This window comes from Prosopis cineraria, unplaced genomic scaffold, assembly GCF_029017545.1.
Source record: "Prosopis cineraria cultivar Desert tree isolate PC_DT_omini unplaced genomic scaffold, ASM2901754v1 PC5, whole genome shotgun sequence".
Lineage (NCBI taxonomy): Eukaryota > Viridiplantae > Streptophyta > Magnoliopsida > Fabales > Fabaceae > Prosopis > Prosopis cineraria.
In genome coordinates this window covers 3,270,920-3,294,770 of record NW_026555336.1, presented here as the reverse complement: position 1 = coordinate 3,294,770, position 23,851 = coordinate 3,270,920, and the positions used below count along the sequence as shown (strand labels likewise).

General features: G+C 34.3%; 1 protein-coding gene and 1 pseudogene across 5 annotated transcripts; one reads left to right on the top strand and one right to left on the bottom strand.

The window, feature by feature from the left end:
- The first annotated feature begins 910 nt into the window (after window positions 1–910).
- On the top strand, window positions 911–6,673 carry LOC129310640 (small RNA degrading nuclease 3-like). Of its 5 annotated transcripts, none has more exons than XM_054952544.1 (13): window positions 911–1,115; window positions 1,626–1,698; window positions 2,021–2,203; window positions 2,385–2,468; window positions 3,204–3,272; window positions 4,169–4,309; window positions 4,475–4,591; window positions 4,672–4,741; window positions 4,875–4,975; window positions 5,171–5,305; window positions 5,389–5,496; window positions 5,657–5,752; window positions 6,060–6,673. In XM_054952544.1, exons 2-13 carry the CDS (start codon window positions 1,666–1,668, stop codon window positions 6,420–6,422), a joined length of 1,500 nt encoding a protein of 499 aa, XP_054808519.1. In that variant the 5' UTR covers window positions 911–1,115; window positions 1,626–1,665; the 3' UTR covers window positions 6,423–6,673. The 5 variants fall into 5 exon arrangements, with proteins under 5 accessions (XP_054808519.1, XP_054808521.1, XP_054808520.1 ...); XM_054952546.1 differs by having other exon boundaries at window positions 948–1,128; XM_054952545.1 differs by having other exon boundaries at window positions 948–1,128; window positions 1,600–1,698.
- A 123-nt stretch (window positions 6,674–6,796) lies between these two features.
- On the bottom strand, window positions 6,797–17,896 carry LOC129310638 (phosphatidylinositol 3,4,5-trisphosphate 3-phosphatase and protein-tyrosine-phosphatase PTEN2A-like; annotated as a pseudogene).
- Between the last annotated feature and the right edge of the window lie 5,955 nt (window positions 17,897–23,851).

The following is a 23,851-nucleotide window of genomic DNA, read 5'->3' as shown; positions in this document are numbered from 1 at the left end:
ATTGAAAGTGATTCTGCTGCTATTGTCCAAGACTTGCAAGGGATGTTGGATATAGGTGAATCTTCTCCAGGCCAACTAAGTATTATTTATGGCCTCATCACGAGTGATAGGTATGTCTAGGCTACTCATCTGTCAAAAGAGGGAAATATCTACGCGGATTGACTTGCAAAGTATTTACTTAGTGCTTGTTTGTTTTCTGTTATGAAAAATAATTTTTTAAAAAAAAAAAAATTGAAAAACTCAGTTGAATAAGTGTTTTGAATTCAATTATTTTTAAAATTGTCCTCGTTTTTTTGTTTTTGAAAAAAATATTTTAAAGTTGTTTTTTATTTTAAAAATATATTATATTTAATTATTAAAAACTATAATCACTCGGACTAATTATTATCACAAGTAATTGGAGATAAAGACTAATGTTGTGGTATAAGGACTATTATAAAGTTATAATAAGGAAATCGATGTGCGGACGTGCAAGCGTCGCCTCCATTTTTTGTTCCTCCGCTTTGCAACGCTTTTATTGCTCATAAGAGTTGCGACAATGCCCCCGACTCCCATATAGTGCCTGTTTAATTTTAAAGTTTAAAGTCAATATTTTATAAAAATATATTCAAATATTTTTTTGGTAAAAATATATTCAAATATTTTTATTACATATTAAAATTATTGATTATAAATTAAAAATTATAATTTTTTCAGAAATATCTAAACATTAATTGATAAATTGTTTTTGAATGAATTCCCCCTCAGTTCATCCTCCAAAAAAAAAAAATTATACATAAATACTATACAATATATTTAAATATTATAAGTTTTATTGACAATTTAATAAAAAATAATTATCATTTTTCTTACTAAATTGTTAATAAACCTTATTTTTAAATTAATTAACTAATTAATAATTAATTTCATATTCGTGATATTTGCTGTTTTGCGGGCCCTCCCCTCCTTCCTTGCAGACATCGAACCCTAATCCAGTCTCGGCGTTCCCCCTCGCGCCTGACATGCTCTAGCTTCCTCCGTCCGCGTGCTGTTTTCCGTCGCTTTGTTCCTTCGGCATTGCTGTGTCCTTCCTCTCTTCTCGCTCTCCCTTCGTTCTGCTTGTCGCCGGCGTCCAGGTCTGCTTGCTAGGTGCTAGCGCTGTGTGTGTGTGTGTGTTTTTTTTTTTTTTTTTCATTTTTGGTTCTATCTTCTCTGCTCGGAGCTCCCCGGCTAGCTCCGACCTCATCTTTTTCTCCCCGCTTATTGGTCTTCTCTGCTTCATCGTTGAATTCGTTGGTCTTATGCGTAGCTAAGTAACTTGATGCTGGTTTGATGATGTGTTAATTCTCTTTTTCGTCTCTGCTTTACTGTTGGTTTCGTCGATCTTCTCTGAAATAGCTGTGACTGTACCGGGGTAATGTTACTTACTGTGATGCTAAGTTTAGTGTTCAATCTGGTTTCGAAAGATGTAGTGCTTGCTTTTCATTGTGATTCATATTGTTGATGCATGTTCAGGATTTTATATTAAGAATTTTGAAGATTTTCTCTTTTGTTATGTATTGAGCTTGTTGATCTATATAAATTTTATTGTGGTTGGCTGGATTATTTTGTTTATTGTAGCTCGCTCGTTTATATGAATGTTCAAGGTATCCATCTATCTGGCCTCCGAATTTTGAAGAATCTACAATGAAGGAGCAGATAGACATTGCAGACACTAAGGTCAGTTCTGTTCTTGTTTGCTTACACCACTTCTGCCCTAAAATTTTGCTAAATTTTAGGTTAAATTCGTTTGCTGCGTTCTTTGTTTGGGTGATGATGATCAAGCATGTAGTCAGTTACTCAGTACCGTAGATCGCTTCTGATGCATTCTGGGCCTTTGACAAGTATACATCTGCTATTTTAGCTTGTATCATTTCTGACGAAACAATAAGGGACAATTATATAGAAAATGATTACAATATCATTATTCCCAGTTATTGGCTTAGGGCTGTCCTTTTGTTATTATACAAATATTTAATAATCATTTCATCTATGTGGGCAGGTGCTGGTTGATATTGTAAAATTGGTACAAAAAAAAGGAATGGAGGGTAAGCTGGGAAACTGGCATAACTTCTTACTCAGTCATGATAAAAAGTTTGGGTCCTGTCTGCGTGACCCAGCAAGGAGGTCCCGTGAGACATTGGTTGCATTTCTAAAGACGTTTACAAAGCAGAGCGATTTAAAGGTGAAAAACATTCAAGCTAAATGCCATTAATAAGTGATAGTCTCTCTCATTTGTTCCCTCTGTGTGTGTGTGATTTCTTTTCTTTTCTTTGCTTTTGTTTTGTTTTGTTTTGTTTTTTTTTTTTGGGGGGGGTGTTGTTTGGTTGCTTTTAGACTAACTTTACACATTTCCCTGCACTCAGATTTTTGATGCCATCATCCGACGCCATTCTAATCAAGACTTATTTAAGCTATACAAAGGAAAATCTGATGGCATCCCTGAGCAGGTATGTTTTGTAGTGATTGTTATGTCCAAGATCACACTATTTGTTGAACTTTCTTTTGCAAATTGTACTGCTATTGATGCTCTCTTTGACATGATAAGATTGGTTTTAGGTTATTAAATATGGGGTTTTCTTATTAGTGATAAGTTCTCTTGTATGATATTTCAATCAAGGACTTAATATCCATTTCCAAAGGTCAAACTTGCCACATGCATTCTAGATTCTGTCAACATGTCATCGGTGCTTTATTAAGTGGCTTTGTATAGAATTTCATATTAGCGGTTACTCTTTTTATTTTTATTCTAATTATAGGTTTATGAACCATTTCTTTCTGGATTTATAACATCTAAATCCTCATATGTTGTGGAGGTTGATTCCTATGTTAAGCATGTCTCAACACTGCAATAAACCCAATTTTAGAAGTACTTAACATGGAAGTGACTGTAACCAATAATGCAAATTTTCTAAGATTCAGCAAAAGTATTTTTTATATAACTTCAACTAGTTATGTTGCTGTTCTATTAATTATTTTGTTTTGTTTGGTGCTTGAAGTGAATAATGGCAGAAAGTACAAGTTTGTATGTAATATATATGCCAATCTTTGAATATGGGTATAATGTCTTTGAACAACTTTTAAGTGGGAGATTTGGATCTATACAGTTTTAGTGGTCGTAACATCAATGCCTCTGTTTCTTGATGATTCTCTACAATTCTTAACTTATTGTATTGACAGTGCAGAGGCTTGTCCAAAACACTTTGCAGCACCCATTGTATCCATTGGATTATGCATTTGGAGAAGTTGATGAGGTTTGATGCAATTATCTATGCTTAAATCTTTTGCTCAACTTATTTACATTTGAAGTGCTGATTAGCCCTTGACCCTTGTTAAATATTTGCATTGCTTAGATGTGAAATTGGTTGGTATTTAAAATTATCTTTAAATATGTGTATGTTTAAACTTAAACCTATAGGTGATATATTCAGCGTGGATCTTAATATAATAAGATTTGGATGTTGAATATGGTGCTGCTGGTTGCGAGGTTGATATTTTACTGCTTGTGATTTTATTGTTTGATAAATGCTTGTTCACATGCCTAATTGACCCATGACCAGACTAGTAGGCAGCAGCTAGCACAAAGCAGATGGGAGGAGATGAGGAGAAATATTAAGTTTATAATCTTAGTTAAAATCCTCCTAATATTATTTAAAATTATTTTTATATTATCTATTATTTCTAATTTTCTAATAATTAATATAATCCTTTTTAATCTCTTTACATCCTCTGTGATTATTTTAATATTTACTATTAAGGTTTTGTTAATGAGATGAATGAATGGTTGCTCATGGATAAGAAGAAAACGTAGGGATATGCCCGATAAAATGTCTTGAACAATTCAATATGCTCTCATCAGATAGCAATGCCACTTCACGACCACCTTCCATTGTTTTTAGTAGAACATCAGAGAGATCTGGCTCTCAGTTCTTTTTGAATTATTCTGTTTTACTATCTGATCAGCGAGAAATTGGATTGTCTTGTGGATAAATTGTTCTTGATTTTTGTATGACTTCAAATTGATGTTTACTGTATCCTTACTTTATAACAATCTATTTGCATTGGGTTTAAACATATTGCTCCTGTGAATTCTACTTAAATGAGGCAATTACTAATCAATTTGTTTGTCCTTTTTCTTTTTTAAATTAAGGACTGGGTTGTTATAAACCTTAGTAAAAAAAACAGGGTGCTGAAATTTACCAAGATGATTGCTATTGATTGTGAAATGGTTCTCTGTGACGATGGAACTGAAGCAGTAGTAAGTGTCTGTGTGGTTGACCGCAATTTGAAGGTATTTTATGCCTGCCCCTACTCTTACTCTCCCCTCTAGCATGGAAACATGGTTGGCAGGTTTTATGCTTGTCCAATACTCCAATGTTGTACTTTTGAATTAGTATTTCATTTTTGGAGCTTAACTGGCTGAACTATTTAGTAACTTTAGCTATTGGCTCTTTAGGTTAAACTAAACAAGCGTGTTCACCCAAACAAAGCAATTGCTGACTACAGAACGGAGATTACTGGTGTCTCTCCTAAAGATCTCGAAGGTGTCACGTGCTCATTGTCTAAGATACAGGTAAGATGATGTTCACTTTCTGGGTCACTTTTATTATACTTTCAAGTGCTTAATTGAGAGTATATGTTCTTTCTAAACAGAAATTCTTGAGAAAGATGTTAGTGGATGGAACAATTTTAGTGGGACATAGTTTGCATAATGATCTGCGTGGTAAGCATCACGATATTTATTTTCATTTGGCTGTCTCTGAATCTACCCAAGTTTGGTGTATGCGAAGGGGGGATTACTTCTGTGAAATTCTTCTCCTTGCTTACAAGTTATTGACCAATTTTTTTGGTTGCAGCTCTGAAGCTAGATTATGTTAGGGTGATTGACACCTCATATATCTTCCAATACCCCGATGATAATACTCACAAGAGACCTTCTTTGAATACTTTATGTAAGGCAAGTATCAAGTATATATTTCTGCCAGGGATATAGTTTATGAAGCAGTATTATGACTTGATAGTTATAGTCTTAGGAGGGATTCCCCATGGTACATTCATCATCTATTTTTGGTAACACTTATGTGATTTTGAAAATTTCCAGCAAACATGGATGCTGTTAGATTCACTTTTAGTCGCCAATTGTGTTTGACAGGCTGTGCTAGGTTATGAAGTTCGGGAAGCAGGTGCTCCACATAATTGTCGTGATGACGCAACGGCAGCAATGAAACTTGTTCTTGCTAAGATAGAGCATGGTGTTGATTATGCAATTCCCTTGCCTCAACCGCTTGTAAGTCTTGGCGCATAGCATTGCTATGTTGATCTTATGGTTGGTTGTAACTTGTAGTTACTATTATCTTACATTTTTTTCAGGTTGTTGAAAGTGATATGGCTAAGCTTCTTCTTCACAAGATATCATGTCGGGTTACTACTGAAGAGCTGCGTAAAGTTGTTCCTGGAGATTTCAATTTACAGCTGGGGGTAGATTATGTCCTCTAAATATCTACTTTTTGATGGAAGAGCTTGACTAATAATTATCAGAATAAAAATGTTTTTTATTTGGCAGCATTTGGATCAAATATAGTATGGTACTTTTTTATCAACCTTTTGAATTATTGTTGCCTTTTGAATTCTGCTGCAGCCACGTAAAGGGGCAATATATTCTGCCTATGCCATCTTCAAAAATCCACAAGAGGCCAATAAGGCCTTTGAAAGTCTCCAGGGCCACCAAGAACAGGTACACAGTTCTATTCGCCAAGTACTTGCTTCTTGTTGGCGAAGGCAATGCTCAAACGTGGTGTGCATTTCAACGCATCAATGCATTTGTTGGACGTCTTTTTTATGTCCCAAAATCTGATTTATTTATTTATTTATTTCCTTAGTTTTTATAAATATTTTAATGCTTGTTTATAGAAAATATCGTATTTGCATGGATAAGAAACTCAGTGAATTGACATTGCGGTTACTGCTTGCTTGTCATGGACGCTGTGCTAATGCAACATCTTCTTGGGCTGATCTTTTTGGTACTAATTATTTGTTGACAGGATTCAGATCGACGTCCACAGAAACTTGTCGAATTCCAGCTCAATACAGGCAAGAAAGCCAGTATTTATGTTCGGAAAATGGCACCGGATGGCCCCAGTGACTCTAAGAGAGATCTAGAAGCGGCAGAAATTGAAGGGAAAGCGTCAAAGAAAGCAAAGATGGACCCTGAAATTGAAGGGAATACCCCGACCATCTCTAACAAGTGCGAGACCCACTTGAATGAGATTGAAGCATTAAATCAGCGACTGAAAGAAAGTGATTTGGAGATTGAATCGCTGAAGCAACAGTTGAAACAAAAGGAATATGAAATCTCCATACTGAATAAAATGGTGTACTCCTTGAACAAGAAATTAGGGAAATGATACGGCCATGAAATGAACTTTTGTTTGCTCAAAATTAGTTGAAAGATGCTCTGATGTTTACGAGGTATTATGAGATCACAAGACTCACCAAATGAGGGATTCTGAAATCGTGCGGGTTCTGCCCATGAAATTTTGGGACCAAGGTTTTGTATCATTCATGTGGTGGTCGCTTGTAACCCATTTTAATTGCCACCTTGATTTGTGGCTTTTAGCACATTTAAATGAAAGGAGAGACTGTGTATTCGACTGTATCGAGAGCAAGGCATCACTCCCATCTCTTGTATCTGTCGCCTTTTAGCTCCACTGTAAGCAGTTGAAATATCTCGAGCACCTTGGAGATGACAAGTAATATAGCTCACATGGAAATTAACACGTAACCCGAAAAGTATGCGTGAATTATGTAATGGCACAAAAGTCGGTCAACAATCACAAGGAAAATGGAATGAATATTGTAACGTCCAATGCCTTTTCCAAGTAAAATTGTCTTGACAGCGAAGCTATATGCGAATTCCTGAGTAATTTCGAACGAGAATTCTCACCCGCCCTCTCAATCACTTTCAAAGTCTTCTTCATCTCCGAAAGAGAAAACTGAAACATCGGCTGCCATGGCCTTGATCTCATTTGCCCCGGTGTCATCCCTTCGAGGTGTCCTGGGAGTTTTCTGAGTTTTGGGACTATTTGATCCTTCTACAGATGCATTATTTTGTGCACGTTCCTGATGCTGAAGTGACAGCTGCTTTGTGTCAGAGGTCATGGCTCCGACATGGTCTCTACTGGCATCGGAGCCTTGATGACTTTCCCCCGCAGCTTTAGATTCCCTGGCCGCTGAATTTTGGGTTTCCTCTCCTTCACTATCTGAGAACACATCATCATCTCCATTGTGGGAGCCTTACTGTTTCTTGAATCAGAAGCCACATCACCCGTGTTACCAAGAGATCCTTTGCTGGAGGGAGCAACGTTATAGTCTGCCATCACTACTTCGACCTGAAATCCTGGAGCCGGGATCTTTCTCTGAATGCCAAAGTAACAGTTTATTTGGGTTAAATAATTAATTGCCGAGCAAAGAAATAACCAACAGATGTAAAATGGGGCATGAGATAGCAAGCGTTACTAATTGCGTGAGGACATGATTGTGAAAGAAAATTGTGTTATACCTTGTCAAAACCATCAAGATCCGAGGTGTCTAAAATTTTTCTGTTTTCTGTCATTGTTGTACTCAACCAACTGTCCGAAAAAAAAAACCAGAGAGAGACGTTAAGAAAACTGCCATTATATGGATTTAAAAAAAGTTATTTCCATATCCGGCTTGAAAGAGAGAAATAACACTCGTTCATAAATAATTCAGAGGCAGAAGCTTTAAATAGTTGAGGGCAAAGGGAAGTAGGTGCACTATACAAACCAGTAGAAATCTCCCTGTCCATCATGAAAATAAACTTTGAAGTCTCCAGCCAACCCCGTTAGACCAGGCTCCCCAGGTAATGCAAACACCACAATTCCTTTCTTCGGAGCACTGATCCAAAAAACCTCCGGCTACAGATGATTTTAAGGAACAATTCAAGAATCAAATACTCGCATAATACTTCAATTTATTCATTATTTTTTTCTTTTTTTGGGGTGGGTTTATCTGTCAAAACCTGTAATCCAAAAAAATATGCTTACCATGAGATCCTTTGTTTTCGGATGCTTTTTTGTGGAGAAAAGAATTCCTGAGATCAGTGAAGGCATCAGACCCTTGAGGCCAAGACCTTGGGGTTATAGCAACTTGACACATGATATTTCATCAAGAGCACAAACTTACTCCGCAGATATAGGAATGCATAGCAGTTGCATTAACATAGAACAACCTTGAGAAAGAAAAACAACCAAATTCTCCTCAATTCATTTACGCCATTACATCCAATGGAGTTATCGATTCGTTACCCCATAAACTGAGTCAAATTCCCTAAGTACCCATGCTCGAATTCCTTGTATAAACCTACCCTTGTTTTCATGTGACACAATACATTAACATGGACTGGACGCTTTTTAAATTCACAAGTTACTTGCCCAAGCTTTAAGCACATAATAATATCATACTGGGAATTCCTATCGCACATTTAATTACATCAAAGGAGGGGGAAAAAATCCCAATCGGTTCAACTTGCCCCTTGAGACAAAAATGAATATAAAGTATATAAACCAGACTTCAAACAGGTGTTGAAAATTATCAGGTTAAACAGTGTACAGACGAAAAAGAGTATAGAAAATGAGTAGTTTGAGTTTTTCTTTAGCTTTAATCCCATTTTCAGCCCAGTTTTCCATTTGAAACTTTATCAAGTACACTCTTGGGAGAATCATAGAGTCAATTTTAGTGTGTGCGTGTGTGTGTGTGTGGATACAATTGCACTTTTCTCTTCATACTAAACTTTGAATTAAAGCTTCATTGGCCCGGTGGACAGATCATGCATTAGAATCCAGCCTAAATATTTCACTTGATCAACAAAAGCCATTTCATGAAAATATAGGTTTCCATAGACTGATCTTCCAATTATAGCTTCAGGGTATGACAGAATCACATGAAAAGAATGTTATGGGTGCAACTACTCACCACTATGATCAGAAATCGTAATGGAAGGCCTAATCCAGTAAGGGCATTTGTGAAGCCGAAATCCTCTTAACATGCACCTGTAAAATTCCAAGATAAAAAACCAGAAATCTTTTTCTGATTTTGGTGCATTGTGAAAAAAAGGTACACTTACCTTCGTCCACGCTGAACTTCTCCTTTGAAGTTTGTTAAAGTCCTTTCAAAGTATTTGACATACCTCTAGAAAAACCACAGAAACATTTAATTCCAGGCCAAAAAACAAGTCTAGAAGATACGTCTTAAACAACAAAATTTTTTAGGGGAAAAACAGACAATCTGACTAGGCAGAACAAGAGCTTTCCCATCGATGCATCTTTTCTGGTTAAAGCAATTAATGGCCTCCTCAGCAGTTGGGAAGAACTGGCAAATTATCGCTGAAGTTATTGACAATCAATAAGCGCAATACAGTGATGCACAAAAACAAAAAATGTACCCAATAACAAAGACTCCTAATCTTTTGATGCATATAACTTGCCTTAAGAAACAAAAGAAGGCTACAGATCATCACCCCCGTCCTCCCCATACCAGCTTTACAATGAACAACCACCACATTTTGAATATCCTCCTTTAACCATGAATATGCACTTCTACAAAATGATGCTATAAGTTCAATAGGAGGGCAATTATGATCATCAAACGGGAAACTTGCAGCCTGAAAACAAAGACAAGAGATTAATGGAGCAAGCATGGATCATAGCATTGTACTTCAATGACAACCATTGATGGTTCAATTATAAGTATTAAAAATATTGTCTACATATCTGACCTTTTCTTATCGGATGTTGCCCAGAATGTTTCCAGAGGCATAGAAATTCACAGGAAAAAAAAAATGAAAAGATGGGATGCCAATGCCTAGCATTTTTATTAGCAAAATTGTGCATAATTAAATAGTAAATACTAGTATACTGGTATCATGACTGAAACCTGAACATGTACTCAACTTTGAATTTGGAATTTTTGATCTTTATTCTGAAATAAATAAACAGAAACAAAGAAAGAAAACACAAAGTAGCACTTCTCTGCATTTTACATTAAAGTCATAAAAGTAATTTGATATAAGACTAAGTCAGATAAAACAAGCAACTAGATATTGAATCAAAGGAAGAATACATGCTTTATGCAGTAAAAAAAAAGTGCAAATGATAGGTCTTAGAAATCTCTCACTATCATCCAAATCCTATGGATAGGTTGTCACCTATGCCAAGATATCAATTAAAGTGCTAAACTTGAAATAAAGATGGAACCATACCTTCCCCTTGAATAGTGATGCATCATACAACCTCTCCGAGCAAAGATTGTATACTTTGTACTTTCCCTGAATGCATCATAGAAAAGTTTAGGCACTGAAGTGAAGCAAAATGTGAAACGGAGTTTACAAAAGAAGACTAGACCAAACTCCTTCTAGACATGAATGCTGCAGAAGTCGAGACTAAAATGATTTTGCATGTAATAAATGCTGCCAAAAGTTGAATTAGGTCCTGGATCATTCTGCAACATTGCTTCTATTACTGGAAATTCTTTTTCCTTTGGAGGGTTTATCAAGAAGTTCCATTTGAAAATTTGTCATGAACAAAATTTAGGCCAAAACTATTAAGCACTCCAAAGTTTTAAATGCATGAAATATACTTTTGACCTTGTTGCAAGTTGAAAATCACAAGGAATATTATAAATTACCTTGAAGTTGAAAATTTTACTACAGGTAAGAATGCAATGCAAAATCATCAAAGTAATTATCGTGTAGTTCAATTTATTAAAATAGTCATTGCAATCAATTTTCATTAATTCAATGCATAAATCTTGATTTCAACATTCACACTTCATTTTAAGAAATTGATTTTCCCATGTTATATTTATTGCGTGAAGCAAAAGTTTCTATCTCAACAATTCACTCCTCTTGGACCCTTTGTGCATTAACAAAATCAATAAAAGTTCAACATATTGGATTGAAATTCAAATTACTAAAGGATGAAGTATCCAAAAGTTGGGGATTGCGGTGTGACACATATAAAAGGCCATTTCTTTGCATTATGAGAGGAAATGTTTATTAAAGTAATGTTACTATTACTTATCAGTAACTGTACCTTTTATTACTCATGTTATTTTGGGTAATATTTTATTGCACATTATCCAAGGTAGAAAGAATATGTCATCCAAAGAATTATTTTTCCTTTCAGTAAAAAAAAAAAGAAAAAAGGAATTATTTTTCTTTTCATCCTTTCTATTCCAGGCAACAAACAACATGCATGTTATATGATACATGATAAGTCTCCTAGCAATAATAAATAATAAATTGCTTCATTCCTAAAATTTTAAATTGAAAGATTTTGTGAAAACCTCTTAAAAGCCCTATCACTGGTCTCCCAACTAATGATTTGCGAAACCATAACCACACCCCAAAAAAAAAAAAAAAAAAGACCAGCTTGGTTTATTTCATGGCAAGAAGTGTAAAATCCAAAAATCTCTTATAACATTTCATTGTTTTTGTTTTAGGGTGAATGGAATAGGCAGACATTAGGACCTCACAATTGAAACAGATATTATGTTACCTCATGACGAGTCTCAAGAAATCTAATCACTTCTTCCATATGATTGCAATAGAAACCCTGTTTCAGAGCTCTCCTTTAAAATACACTGAATGATAACAGAGCCAAGTGAACTGAACATTAAATGCTAGAAAATATATAAAGATATACCTCAAAATATCCAAAAACTCCAGAGCTGGAATCTCCAGCTGGAAATCCCATGGCTATAATATTTTCGGTAATGTATGCCAGATCCAAATCGAACTCTTCATCCTGTTATGAAGGTTGAAGAATAAGAGATATATTTCAGTTTAAAACAATGTCACATATCTGAGTCATTTTTCCCAAAAACTTGGTCTAATAGTTAAAGAAGTTACAAAATGAGAAGAAAGAAGAAATCAATTCATTACAAGTAGAAGGATATCATTTTGAACAGAGCTCAACAGATTATGCAATAGAATTCTGTTAGTTGGTATCCTAAAGAGTATCACATATGCAGTAAATGAAGAAATTGAATTAATACCTAAGCAAGACAACTCCATTTTTCGATGATCAAACACAATGTGCCTATCTCTGCCATGAGCCCATGACACTTAGACCTTAGGAAAATCAACATATTCTGAGTTCAGCGTTCTTAAGAATAAAAGAGGAAAGCTTTATTCTATTATCAGGATGTGATTAATCCAAGCAGAACTGTATGTTCACAGGCGCTCTGATACTAAAATTTGTGTCTCTAGTTTAGACAGAACTCTAAATTTTGATATGAATCAACATGTCCATGAATGAAAGAAAAGCATGTCTAAGCTTGGATATATTGTGTAAATTACTTGATTAAAATCAGCAGTGCTAATAATACTGACGAGTGAGAGTAAAAATTCAGTATACTCAACTTAGGCAAGGAATGTTTCATCGTTAGTTAACCATTTGCAAAAGCTAGCAAAATCATTCTCAATAATTGTAAGAACCCAAGAGTAATGCATGGAAGATGAAAGAAAACCATCTGACTTTTTTTCATACGTTCATAATTAGAAACAACTTCACCTATGTTTATAGCCGGTCTCAAGCCCGGGTAAAGGAGAAGGGTTGTGTTAGGCCATCAACAGCCAATGTAAAACTTTATTAAATCTATCATGAACATGGACAATAGATGTTATAATGTTAATGCTAAGTCGTTGCCCGTAAGTAACGCGCTGCATGGCTTGAGTACAGTGATAAGTGAGTTAGAGTCGCTGCATCGGCGCCCGGATGTAGTGTTAAATGAGCAAGGGCTACCGCGTTATTCTGGACACACGCGGCTAAAGAAGTTAGTCCATGAGAGCAAAATTAGATTTGGTACTTGGAATGTTGGGACATTGAATTGTAAATCTGTAGAAGTTGTAGGGGTTATGATTCAAAGGAAAATCAATATCCTTTGCCTGCAAGAAACAAAATGGCGTGGAGAAGAAGCTAAGGTTATTCAAGGTTTCAAACTTTGGTATACAAGAAAAGTAAGTGCACGCAATGGAGTAGGCATCATTATAGATAAGGAGTGGAAGAAAAACGTTGTAAAAGTTAGCAGAATTAAAGACAAAATTATTTCTTTAAAAATGATAATTGGACGTGAGACTGTTAATATTGTTAGCGCTTATGCGCCACAAGTCAGGACAGAAGCCAGTCTTAAAGAATTATTTTGGGAGGATCTGGAGGGGTTGATTCGACGCATACCACAGAGTGAAAAGATTTTTATTGGAGGAGACTTTAATGGGCATGTCGGGAGGGAAGCTGGTCAGTATGCGAGGGTACATGGTGGTTTTGGTTTTGGAGAGCTAAACAATGAAGGACAAACTCTTCTTGATTTCTCATTGGCGTATGATTTTAAGATTGCTAACACTTGTTTCAAAAAGAAAGATGAGTATCTCATCACTTACAAAAGTGGAGTCTCAAGGTCACAGATTGATTTTCTTTTGGTTAGGAACACAGATAGAATACTTTGTAAAAATTGCAAGGTGATCCCCAGAGATGCTGTAACGACACAACATAAGATCCTAGTCCTTGATGTGTGTATTTTGAGTAAAATCCAAAAACGTCGACAAGTAGTAGCACCAAGGATTAGGTGGTGGCAATTAAAAGGTGAGAAGCAAGATATTTTCAAGCGAAATCTTTTGGATAAAGGAATTTGGGAATCTCAGGGAAGTGCTAACATCATGTGGGAGGATATGGCCAAAAAGATACGGGAGGTTGTAAAAGTAGTTTTGAGAGAATCAAAAGGTTCTAGTTCGAGAGATAAGGAGTCTTGGTGGTGGAATAATAGTGTACAGGACAAAATCAAGTATAAGAAGAACTGTTTTAAAGCCATACATTTGTGTAACAATGAGAAAAATTGGGAGAGGTACCATATGGCTAAGAAGGAAACTAAGAGAGCTGTGGGTGAAGCTCGTTCTAAAGCTTTTGAAGAATTTTATAAGAGCCTTGAGACGAAGGAAGGAGAGCGAAATATTTATAAGATTGCCAAGAGTAGGGAAAGAAAATCAAGAGATTTAGAACAGGTAAGGTGTATTAAGGATGAAGAGGGAAGAACTTTAGTTACAGATGATGAAATTAAAAATAGATGGGACACTTACTTTTCTAAACTTTTCAATGATGGAGAGGGTTCATCTAGTAACTTGGAGGATTTAGTAACTGGTGAAAAAGAACAAAATTTGTCATTCTATCGAATAATACGTGATAAGGAGGTAAAGGAAGCTCTTAAGAAAATGGCAAATGGTAGAACCAACGAACCTGATTGTATATCTATCGAAGCGTGGAAATGTTTAGGTGAAGAAGGGGTGAGATGGTTAACTAAGTTATTTAATGTGATTTTACGGTCCAAGAAAATGCCTGATGAGTGAAGGAGAAGTACATTAATTCCTATTTATAAAAATAAAGGAGATATTCAGAATTGTACTAACTATAGAGGGATTAAACTCATGAGCCACACAATAAAATTGTGGGAGAAAGTAATTGAGCACAGGTTGAGATTGGAGACAAGTATTTTTGAGAATCAGTTTGGTTTTATGCCAGGTAGATCAACTACAGAGGCGATTTATCTACTAAGGGGATTAATGGAAAAGTATCGTTGTAAAGATAAAGATCTACACATGGTTTTTATTGATTTGGAAAAAGCTTATGACCGTATACCAAGAGAAGTGCTTTGAAAAGCGTTAGAAAAAAAGGGAGTACGGATTGCTTATATTAAAACCATACAAGATATGTATGAGGGGGTAAAAACTAGTATAAGAACGCCTAGTGGTCAAACAAAAGATTTTCCTATAAAGATTGGACTACATCAGGGATCATCTCTGAGTCCTTATTTGTTCAACTTGATCTTAAATGTTTTGACGGAACACATTCAAGGGGAAATTCCGAAATGTATGCTCTTCGCGGATGATATAGTTCTTATAGCAAAGACAAGAGAAGAGGTTAATTGCAAACTTGAGTTATGGAGGAGGACATTGGAGTTGAAAGGTTTTCGTCTGAGTAGAAGTAAGACGGAATATTTATATTGTAAATTTGGTAAAGGACTATTCGACAATAATTTGGAAGTGAAATTGAGAGACCAAATTATACCTTAAGTGAAAAAGTTTAGATATTTGAGAGCCATTATTCAAAATGATGGCGAAATCAGTAGAGATATTTCACATAGAATTCAAGCTAGGTGGTTTAATTGGAGAAAAGCTAAAGGAGTTATTTGCGACCGTAAGGTGCCTAATAAACTTAAATGAAAGTTTTATCGCACTGCTATCAGATCGGCAATGTTATATAGTAGTGAATGCTGGGCTCTAACGGGACAGTAAGAGTATAAAGTTGGAGTAGCAGAAATGAAAATGTTACGATGGATGTGCGGACATACACGTAAAGATAAAATTCGAAATGAGCACGTACGCAAAAAAGTGAGAATGGCACCTATTGAGGAAAAAATGGTAGAAAATCGGTTGAGATGGTTTGAGCATGTACAAAGAAGACCAAGGGAAGCACCAGTGAGAAGAGTGAAACATATAACTTTGAGTCCGATTAAGAGAGGTAGAGGAAGGTCTAAGAGAACACTCTTGAAAGTTATTGAACGCGATCTCTTAATTAATAATATTCCTAAAAGCTTAATAAATGATAGAGCACAATGGCGTCTTGCAATTCATGTAGCCGACCCCACCTAGTGGGATAAAGACTTGTTGTTGTTGTTGTTGTTGTTGTTGTTGTTGTTGTTGTTGTTGTTCATAATTAGAAACAAGAAAAAAGCAGGCCAAAGCTAACAGCACTAAAAATGAGATTAGTATAAATAAAAAGCTCGAACAATGAAACTTAAGATCTTCAATCAGTACATTCAAGATTCATTAATCAGAATTTAGAAACAATAAATATGCTGAACCAATGAACTAGTAGTGTATGAATTGAGACAAAAATGCAAGAGGGTGCCTGATAGAAGTCCACTATTGGTATATAAAAGACGGAATAAGGATTTAAATCAAAATACAGCAATGAAGTTAGTTGATAAGGGAGTTATTCATGCTGAATAACTACTTCTTATGTGCTATCAGTATTTTAATATTGCAGTTTATGTTTCTTATCTTAAGAATGCTGAGTTGTCAAGTGTTAGGACGTCAGTTTGTGTGTGCTGTCAAGTTATGGTTGTAACTGTCACTTCATAGTGTTATTTAATTGTAAGTTAATCGAGGAATGGATATGGATGATTTCTGACTCTTTATTTGGAGATTCTCCTCCTTGGCTTTATCTAATTTGAACGAGATCCTTGTCCAGATTTAGATAAAGATTAACTTCCCTATTTTGTTATTAAGATTTAACAGTGCCAACGTTGCATACAAGATATTCCATAATGATGCTACACATGCATATTATCAATCTTAAATTGAAGTAGCTTCCAATGGCCCAAGACCAGATAATGTCATGCTAATGATGGAAAATATATGGGATTCAACTGAAATAAGGGAAGCAGAGGATTCACACCACATTCCAAGTCCATAACTTTCAAGGGAGACAAGTTATAAAAGAAAATTGCGCAGCACGTTACCCATGGAAATAATATAGATATGATCAGGCCTAAAGAGACTTTGACATCTGACCTGGTATCTACGTTTGTTTTGAGAGACAATGTGGCGCGCCTTCACCTGCATCTTCTTGACTGCAGTCTTTGATGAATCAACTAACCCTTTGGTGAATGATTCCATTAAACTGGGCTTCTCAGGTGCTGAATTGACAGGAGCACTCTCATTTCGAAAAGAAGGCACTGACAGCATTCGCCCAAGCCCACTGGTAAGGAAAGAAAAATTTGAAATTCCAGTCTCTCCAGGCTGAAAGTTCCCTTGTCTTGCTCCAAAGGACTCTGGAAATTTCGGATTTCTCACCGAGGATGATTTATCAGTAGTCAATAATGAGGGCGCAGGGTTATGGGCATTGTCATTTTGCCCAGAAACATTGGTGGAATGAGGCTCGATATTTGGAGCTGGATTGGTAGGCTGAGATAGTGAGTTCGCAGATGCTGGCTCCATGATTCACGTGATGCTGGTCTGGAAATCACTGTAAGTTAGGGTTGAATCGCAACGCAAATGGTCGGCAATGTAAGCAACTGGGACGGTTAACTAACCATCGACTATAAAAGAGGGCAGACAGACCAATGAAATTACAAGATGAATCCAATCATAAACCTATAATGGCAGAAACTACGACAATCTTCTGTAAATTCATAGTTGGAACATCAATTTCCATTGATTCAATCTACCATCACCAAAGCTGGACAGCAAAATTTTCGGATAAAATTTCTTCGTAAATCTTTAATACGGATCCTGACCATCATTACTTCATGAGCTAGTTGATTCCAGTCCAATTTATAACTCAACTCGCATTAGTCATCAATGCAAGTGCTTGAAACAGACAGCTACGTCATTGTTCCTAACGTACAAAATGGATCTGGGAGAAGATGCTTGAATGATGCAGAATCAGATACTTTCGCATTTGAACACGTAAGTATGTCCATAGAAACTATGCACGAACATCTGTGAAAAGCGGGATGAGTGAATCACTTACAGGTGAAAACGCAGGATTTTATCAATCTCGCACGAACTATAAGGAGATAAACGGATTCACCGGTGCGGATCATATGATCAGGTGCTTGGGATTTAGAGGAAAGCACTATAGCACATTGCCAGTGAAAAGCGTCAAAGGCTGGCGACAATTCAACTTTTGCAAATTGAAGAGGAAATGTGATGATGCACTGGGTCGTCCTGTGGTTACTCGGCTGAGCTCCGACCTGGGGCCAAGCAGGCGATGAAAGCTACAGATGCTCTGCGGATCTCATTTCATGATATATTCTTTTTTTAATAAAAGACAATGTTCTGTTCTCGAATTAGAAGGGGTAATATGACTTGTAGTGATTAAATGTTTTTTAATTACGAACTTTCACTATATTTGAAAGATTTTTTTTTTTGGAGAAATAGAATGGAGTAAGATAGTTAAAAAATCGAAGGATAAAATAATAAGAAAGGATTTTTAAAACTCTCATTTCTCATTCATAACTCAATATTTATTGTCCCTTCAAATTGAGGGGTTAAAGATCAAGTGTCACAATACAATTATTTTATTTATAAAATTATTCTTAACCTCCTGTATTAATAAAAAAATCTCAAATGTTTTTTTTTTAATTTTCAACCATCTCTCTTATTTTCTACTAAAATTGCACAAAAGCAGGGTTAGGTTAACTATGACCCTTATTTGATGCTTTACTCAATTTGCAGTTGAGCATCAAATTTGCTTGATTGACCAGAAAATACTTTTTACTAATATTTTTTAAAATATATATAAATATATATATAAAATGTTTTGCTTAAAAAATTATTATTATTATTTAAAACATATTCTTCATAAAACTAATATTAGAATTAAAAGTAATTTTTTAAATGTTTAAATAAGTAACTACTGCTAATTGTTTTTACATAATAACAAGTAAAAAATAAATTTTAAATTTTGAAAATGATTTTAAAAATTGTAATGATAAAAAATGTCAAAAAGATCATTAAAAAATATAATTTATGATAACTTTCAATCAAAAATAATATCATAAGATAAATATTATTTATAAAAAAATTAAAAAAAAATGCACATGTTCGGGCAAGACAAAGTTTGACCTTGCTTATGCTTGGCCCCGTGTGCTCGAATGTTTTTAGCAGTGCTGGGCTGACCAAGCATTCAGGCATAGTATAACATCTCAAAAAATTTTCTCATGATTTATTAATTTAATGAAAGGTGATTATGTAAATTTAAACATAATTAAGTTTGAAGATCGTTAAAGATGATTATTGGGTTTGGCTTTAGCATTTAGATTAGGTTCAAAAATAAATTGGGTCACTTGAGCTCAAAGTGAAGACAAAAATTAAATTTTTAACCTACTATGTGTTATGCTACAGCATATAAATTTATGCTACAGCATAATTTTTAAAATTAGTTTTAGAAAAAAAAACACGAAAACAATCCCAACTAGGTGTAGAGACAAGAAAACAAAGAAGGTGTGATCAAGAGAGCATTTTCTCTGTTAGGACATCAACTTTTTTGACATTTTGAAAGTGATTAAGGCTTGATTTTACCTAGGTATGCCTTCATTATCTCTTATTTTCTCTACATGTTTTGGAAGATTTAAGGTTAGGAGATTATGATTTTCAGATTTAATCTACAGGTCCGAACCCATTGGTTTAAATGAGACTAATGGGAGTCATTTAAGTATTATACATATAGTTTAGAAATTTTTACAAGATTGTAAACTTGAATCATCCATTTTCGACGAATCCTAAACCTCTAAAATGTGATTTTGAATTGTTGGGTGTTATATTAGTGACTAAGTTAATAGGAGTTAATAAACATAATAGTTATACTTAAGTGCAAGAGATTGAAATTTTAGGTAACTGAAGTGTTGGTTAATAGAAGTTAGAAGAGTATTTATAATGATTGGTATGATTAATTATAGATCAATCATCCTATGCACCATTCAAGTTTTGAAATAGCTTGTGAAGAATTTTTAATGAGAGGTAAACCTTTGACTTTTCAAAGATTTGAGGTAATCCAGACAAAATTTAGTTTGTATAGTTTTGTGTTAATTAATTATTTGTTAAATTAAATTATTTAGAACTTGTTAGGTGATTAAAGACCCGCTGATGCAAAATTTTTGTAATGTAATAGATTATGTGTGTGAAATTGTGGTGGATTGTTGAGAATAATATCCATGTTTATGCATATGTGATTAATGATGATGATTAAGAGCATGCCATTATGAAAACAATGAATATGTGATATTTAGCATATTGGGCATGTAAATTATCAATATGTGCATTTCATGATCATTTAGGCGGGAGTTTGCCTATAAGAAGAGAAATAATTGTGTTAAACCACATGGTAGTGATAGCTTACCATTAGAATCAAAAGTTTGCCTTGGCACCAACTGTTAGAATTAAGATGTAGCAATTGTCCCATGATTGATTAGAGATTGTCCCACTTATTCTTCAAGAGACTCAAACCTAACTGGTCTCCACTAGTTCATAAGAAAGTTAGATTAGGGATACGACATCCTAAGGTTATTAGTATTGGGGAAAAACTGTGGATCACAAGTGAATGAGTTTGCCTTGACTCGACAACTTCTTAGAAATGGAAAGCTAGGTTTAGTTCAGGTTGAGAACGTAGCCACTAAATAATAACTTATTTTATATTGGAAGTATTAAAAGCATATAAGGTTAGCATTAATCATGTATTATATATTTGACCACATGGTTGTTATTATTGTGCTCTGACATGTTTTCTATTAGGGTCGCATGGTTGTTATTATTGCGATCCCATGATGTGTGTTTTGAAATTATGTGATGATTATTTTTATGCCTAGTTATATAATTGTTGGTTTTGTGGTCAAGGCTATATTTGCAATGTATGCATATGATATTTGTGAAGCTATTAATTGTCATTTGTATCTATAATTAATTGATATGCAACTGTATATGTTATATTGACATTGGTTACTGAGAGATTATACTCATTCCTCTCTCTTCAATATTACAGGAACTAACTTATCAGGACAGGATCGAGGAAAACAGTCAGAGGCCTAGGATTTCTATCTTGAATTTGTAGGCCTCATTTATTTACAAGTTTTATATATACAATTTATCTTGATGATGTCAACTAGAAGATTGCATATTTTTGCTTACTTGCATTATTTGATTCTTGATCTAAGTTGTATATTTCAGGCTCTAGGTTGTATGTGAATTAAATGTAAAATCAAAATCGGATCAAAATGCTTATGCAAGTAAAGAGTGAATATATTTGTGAATGGTGGTAATTTAAATATAAGATTATATGATGGAGACTCCCCCTATGATTTTTTAAATTAAGGGATTGAACATTAAAAATATATTGTACATATTATTGAAGTGTTGTGATGTGTTGCATATGTCTTATTAATTCTATTGAGTGTGGTTTGGGGATAGTTGTAAACTTATGGCACTTGGTTGTAATTTTGCACACCCTAATTATGTTTTAAAAACATAAATGGGTAGGTTTACATTCTGGTGTTCAACTTTCAATTAAGAAATAATTTGAATGTGAAATTAGTGCCATTGATTAGAGTTTAGAGAAAGCTTTTTGTCAACACCTAACTCACCTTAATCGAACATCAAATGTAGAAATTAGGCACATTGAAAATTTAGTCTGAAAATCTATCATGACAACTTTTTGCTATCATGGACTTCTACATTTTATGCTGAGTATTATGCCAAATTCACTACTTTTTCTCTTTTGACTCTAATTTGATGTTATATTATCTTATATAATGTCCATGTTTTCATATACATGTATTACTCTGATTTTAGTTTATGAAATAATTTTTTTAGAATGTTAAGTTTTGAAAACTTGAAATCCTATTTATATAAATTTTACAAATTTGTAATTTACTTGGGTTAGTTCTATAATTATCTCGATTATGAAGTGAATTATGAATTAGTAAGAGAGACCTTACCCATAGTGCATAACCTACCTCCCGCCATATCTCTCTTGCTCTTACCATCTCTCTCTCTCTCTCTCTCGACTTTCAACGCTATAACTCTGTTGTGTTTTTCTCTTGTGTAATAGGAATATTTGTTTAAATAGCTTTGTTATTTATTTTCTCTTTTTACTCTTAATTATTGAGAATCTTGTTTGTGTATTAATTTATTATTATTATTATTATTATTATTATTATTATTATTATTATTACCACCACCACCACCACCACCACCATTACCATCACTATTATCACCACTACTACTACCGCCGCCGCCGCCGCCGCCGCCACATTATACTACCACTACTACTATCACTACCTACAACGATGACTACCACCACCACCACCACCACCACTACCACCACGGCCACCACTACTACGACCACCATCACCACCACCACCACCACCACCACCACCACCACCACCATACCACCACCTCTACGACTACGACTACCATCACCACTATACTACTACTCCTCCTCCTCCTCCCTCCTTCTTCTCCTGCTGCTCCTACTGCTACTACCACCACCACCACCACCACCATCACTAAGACTACTACTTACAACTACCACCACCACTACTACACACCACCACTACGACTACTGCTATTACTGCTACTGCTGCTGTTACTATTGCTGCTGCTGCTCTTGCTACTACTACTATTGTTGCTGCTACTGCTACTACTACTGTATGGGTGATATTAAAAGAAGATTGTTTAAATTATTCCGTTCCATTTATTTGATAATAACTCACAAGTAATGGTTATATAAAATCATTGCTTCCCTTCATAAAACTTTCAAACAATAAAAAATCTTGTTCTATCCCACTCCGTTATGCTCCATACCATTCCTTTTCATTTAATCCAAAGCTTCCAAACACACTCTTAATTTTGAAAAGGAAAGGGGAGCTCATTTGGTTAAAAAAATGTTAGAGGGGAGGGGGCCAAAATCTATCCTCCCCTCTTCTCCCATTTCCTCATTTTGACTCCCTCCAAATTAAAGTTTTTTTTAAGGGGAGCCAAAATTTATGATTAATTTATCCTCAATTTATTATTGATATTCCAGTAATGTCCAAATGAGAAAACCACTCCTTCCCTACACCTGCAAGCTCCTTCTTCATCTAGACTGAGTTACCTAAGGTAGTGGCATCTTTCTTATTGGTGGATTCATCCAAGCTAGTAGTCTCATAGGGTTGAGGTGTAGAGTTGGAAATCATCCAAAGCTCCCACTTTCTTCTCTTGAGAAACAGTCATGCGTGATCAATAGAAATGAATTATTTCCCATTACATTTTTGAGAAATATTAAAATTAATTTGAAAATTAATATATAAAATAATTCAATTTTAAAAAAAAAAAAGAGCTTTGTAGATTTGACATGATTATTGACAGAGGCTAAAGATGTAAACTTACATAAATTTTTCACTTTTAGTTAAGGATAAAATTAATTTACATAAGGAATAATTTCAAAAAAAAAATATAAAACTTATATATAAGGATATAATAGTAAATTAATTAATACACCATCTTTCCTAAACCAAATAAGAGATCATTAAAAAATCCCTCCCCTCCAACAAAATCAAATAAGGTAACATCAAAACCCTCCCTTTCTCTTGAACTAAACATATCCTAATGTAGTATAGGGCCCGTTTGTTTAAGATTAAATTATAATTAATTTTTAGGTAGTTTAGAAATTTTATAAAAAGAGATTTATTTTATAGAGATTTCATAAAAAGCATACATTATTTTATATTTGATTACAATAATAAAAAATGATAATTAATGAGTTATTTTTAAATTTTATGATATTTCATTGATTTTGTTTTATAAAAATAATTTATTATTATATTATTTTAAATTTTATGATATCTTCACGTATCCCGCTTTTTTAAAACACCCTTTCTTATCTCACACATTAGATTATTTTCAAAAGCTACTCAAGTAGTTTATTAAAATAATCATAAATTTACTTTTTTTATTTTGATTATTTTTAAAAGTTTAAAACAAATATCATAAAAACTCATAAAATAAATTTTTAAAAAAATAAGTAATTTTTTTATGAAATAAGTTAAAACAAAACTGATCAATAATTAAATTTTTGTAAACTTATGAATTAACAAGTTATAGGAATTAAGTTGTATGGAATAAAAAATTTATAAGAATTAAATTATTTACTTGGAGACAATTCTATTGAGGCACTATATTATAATAGAATAAGTCTTATGTACTCAACTTTATATATTCAATATA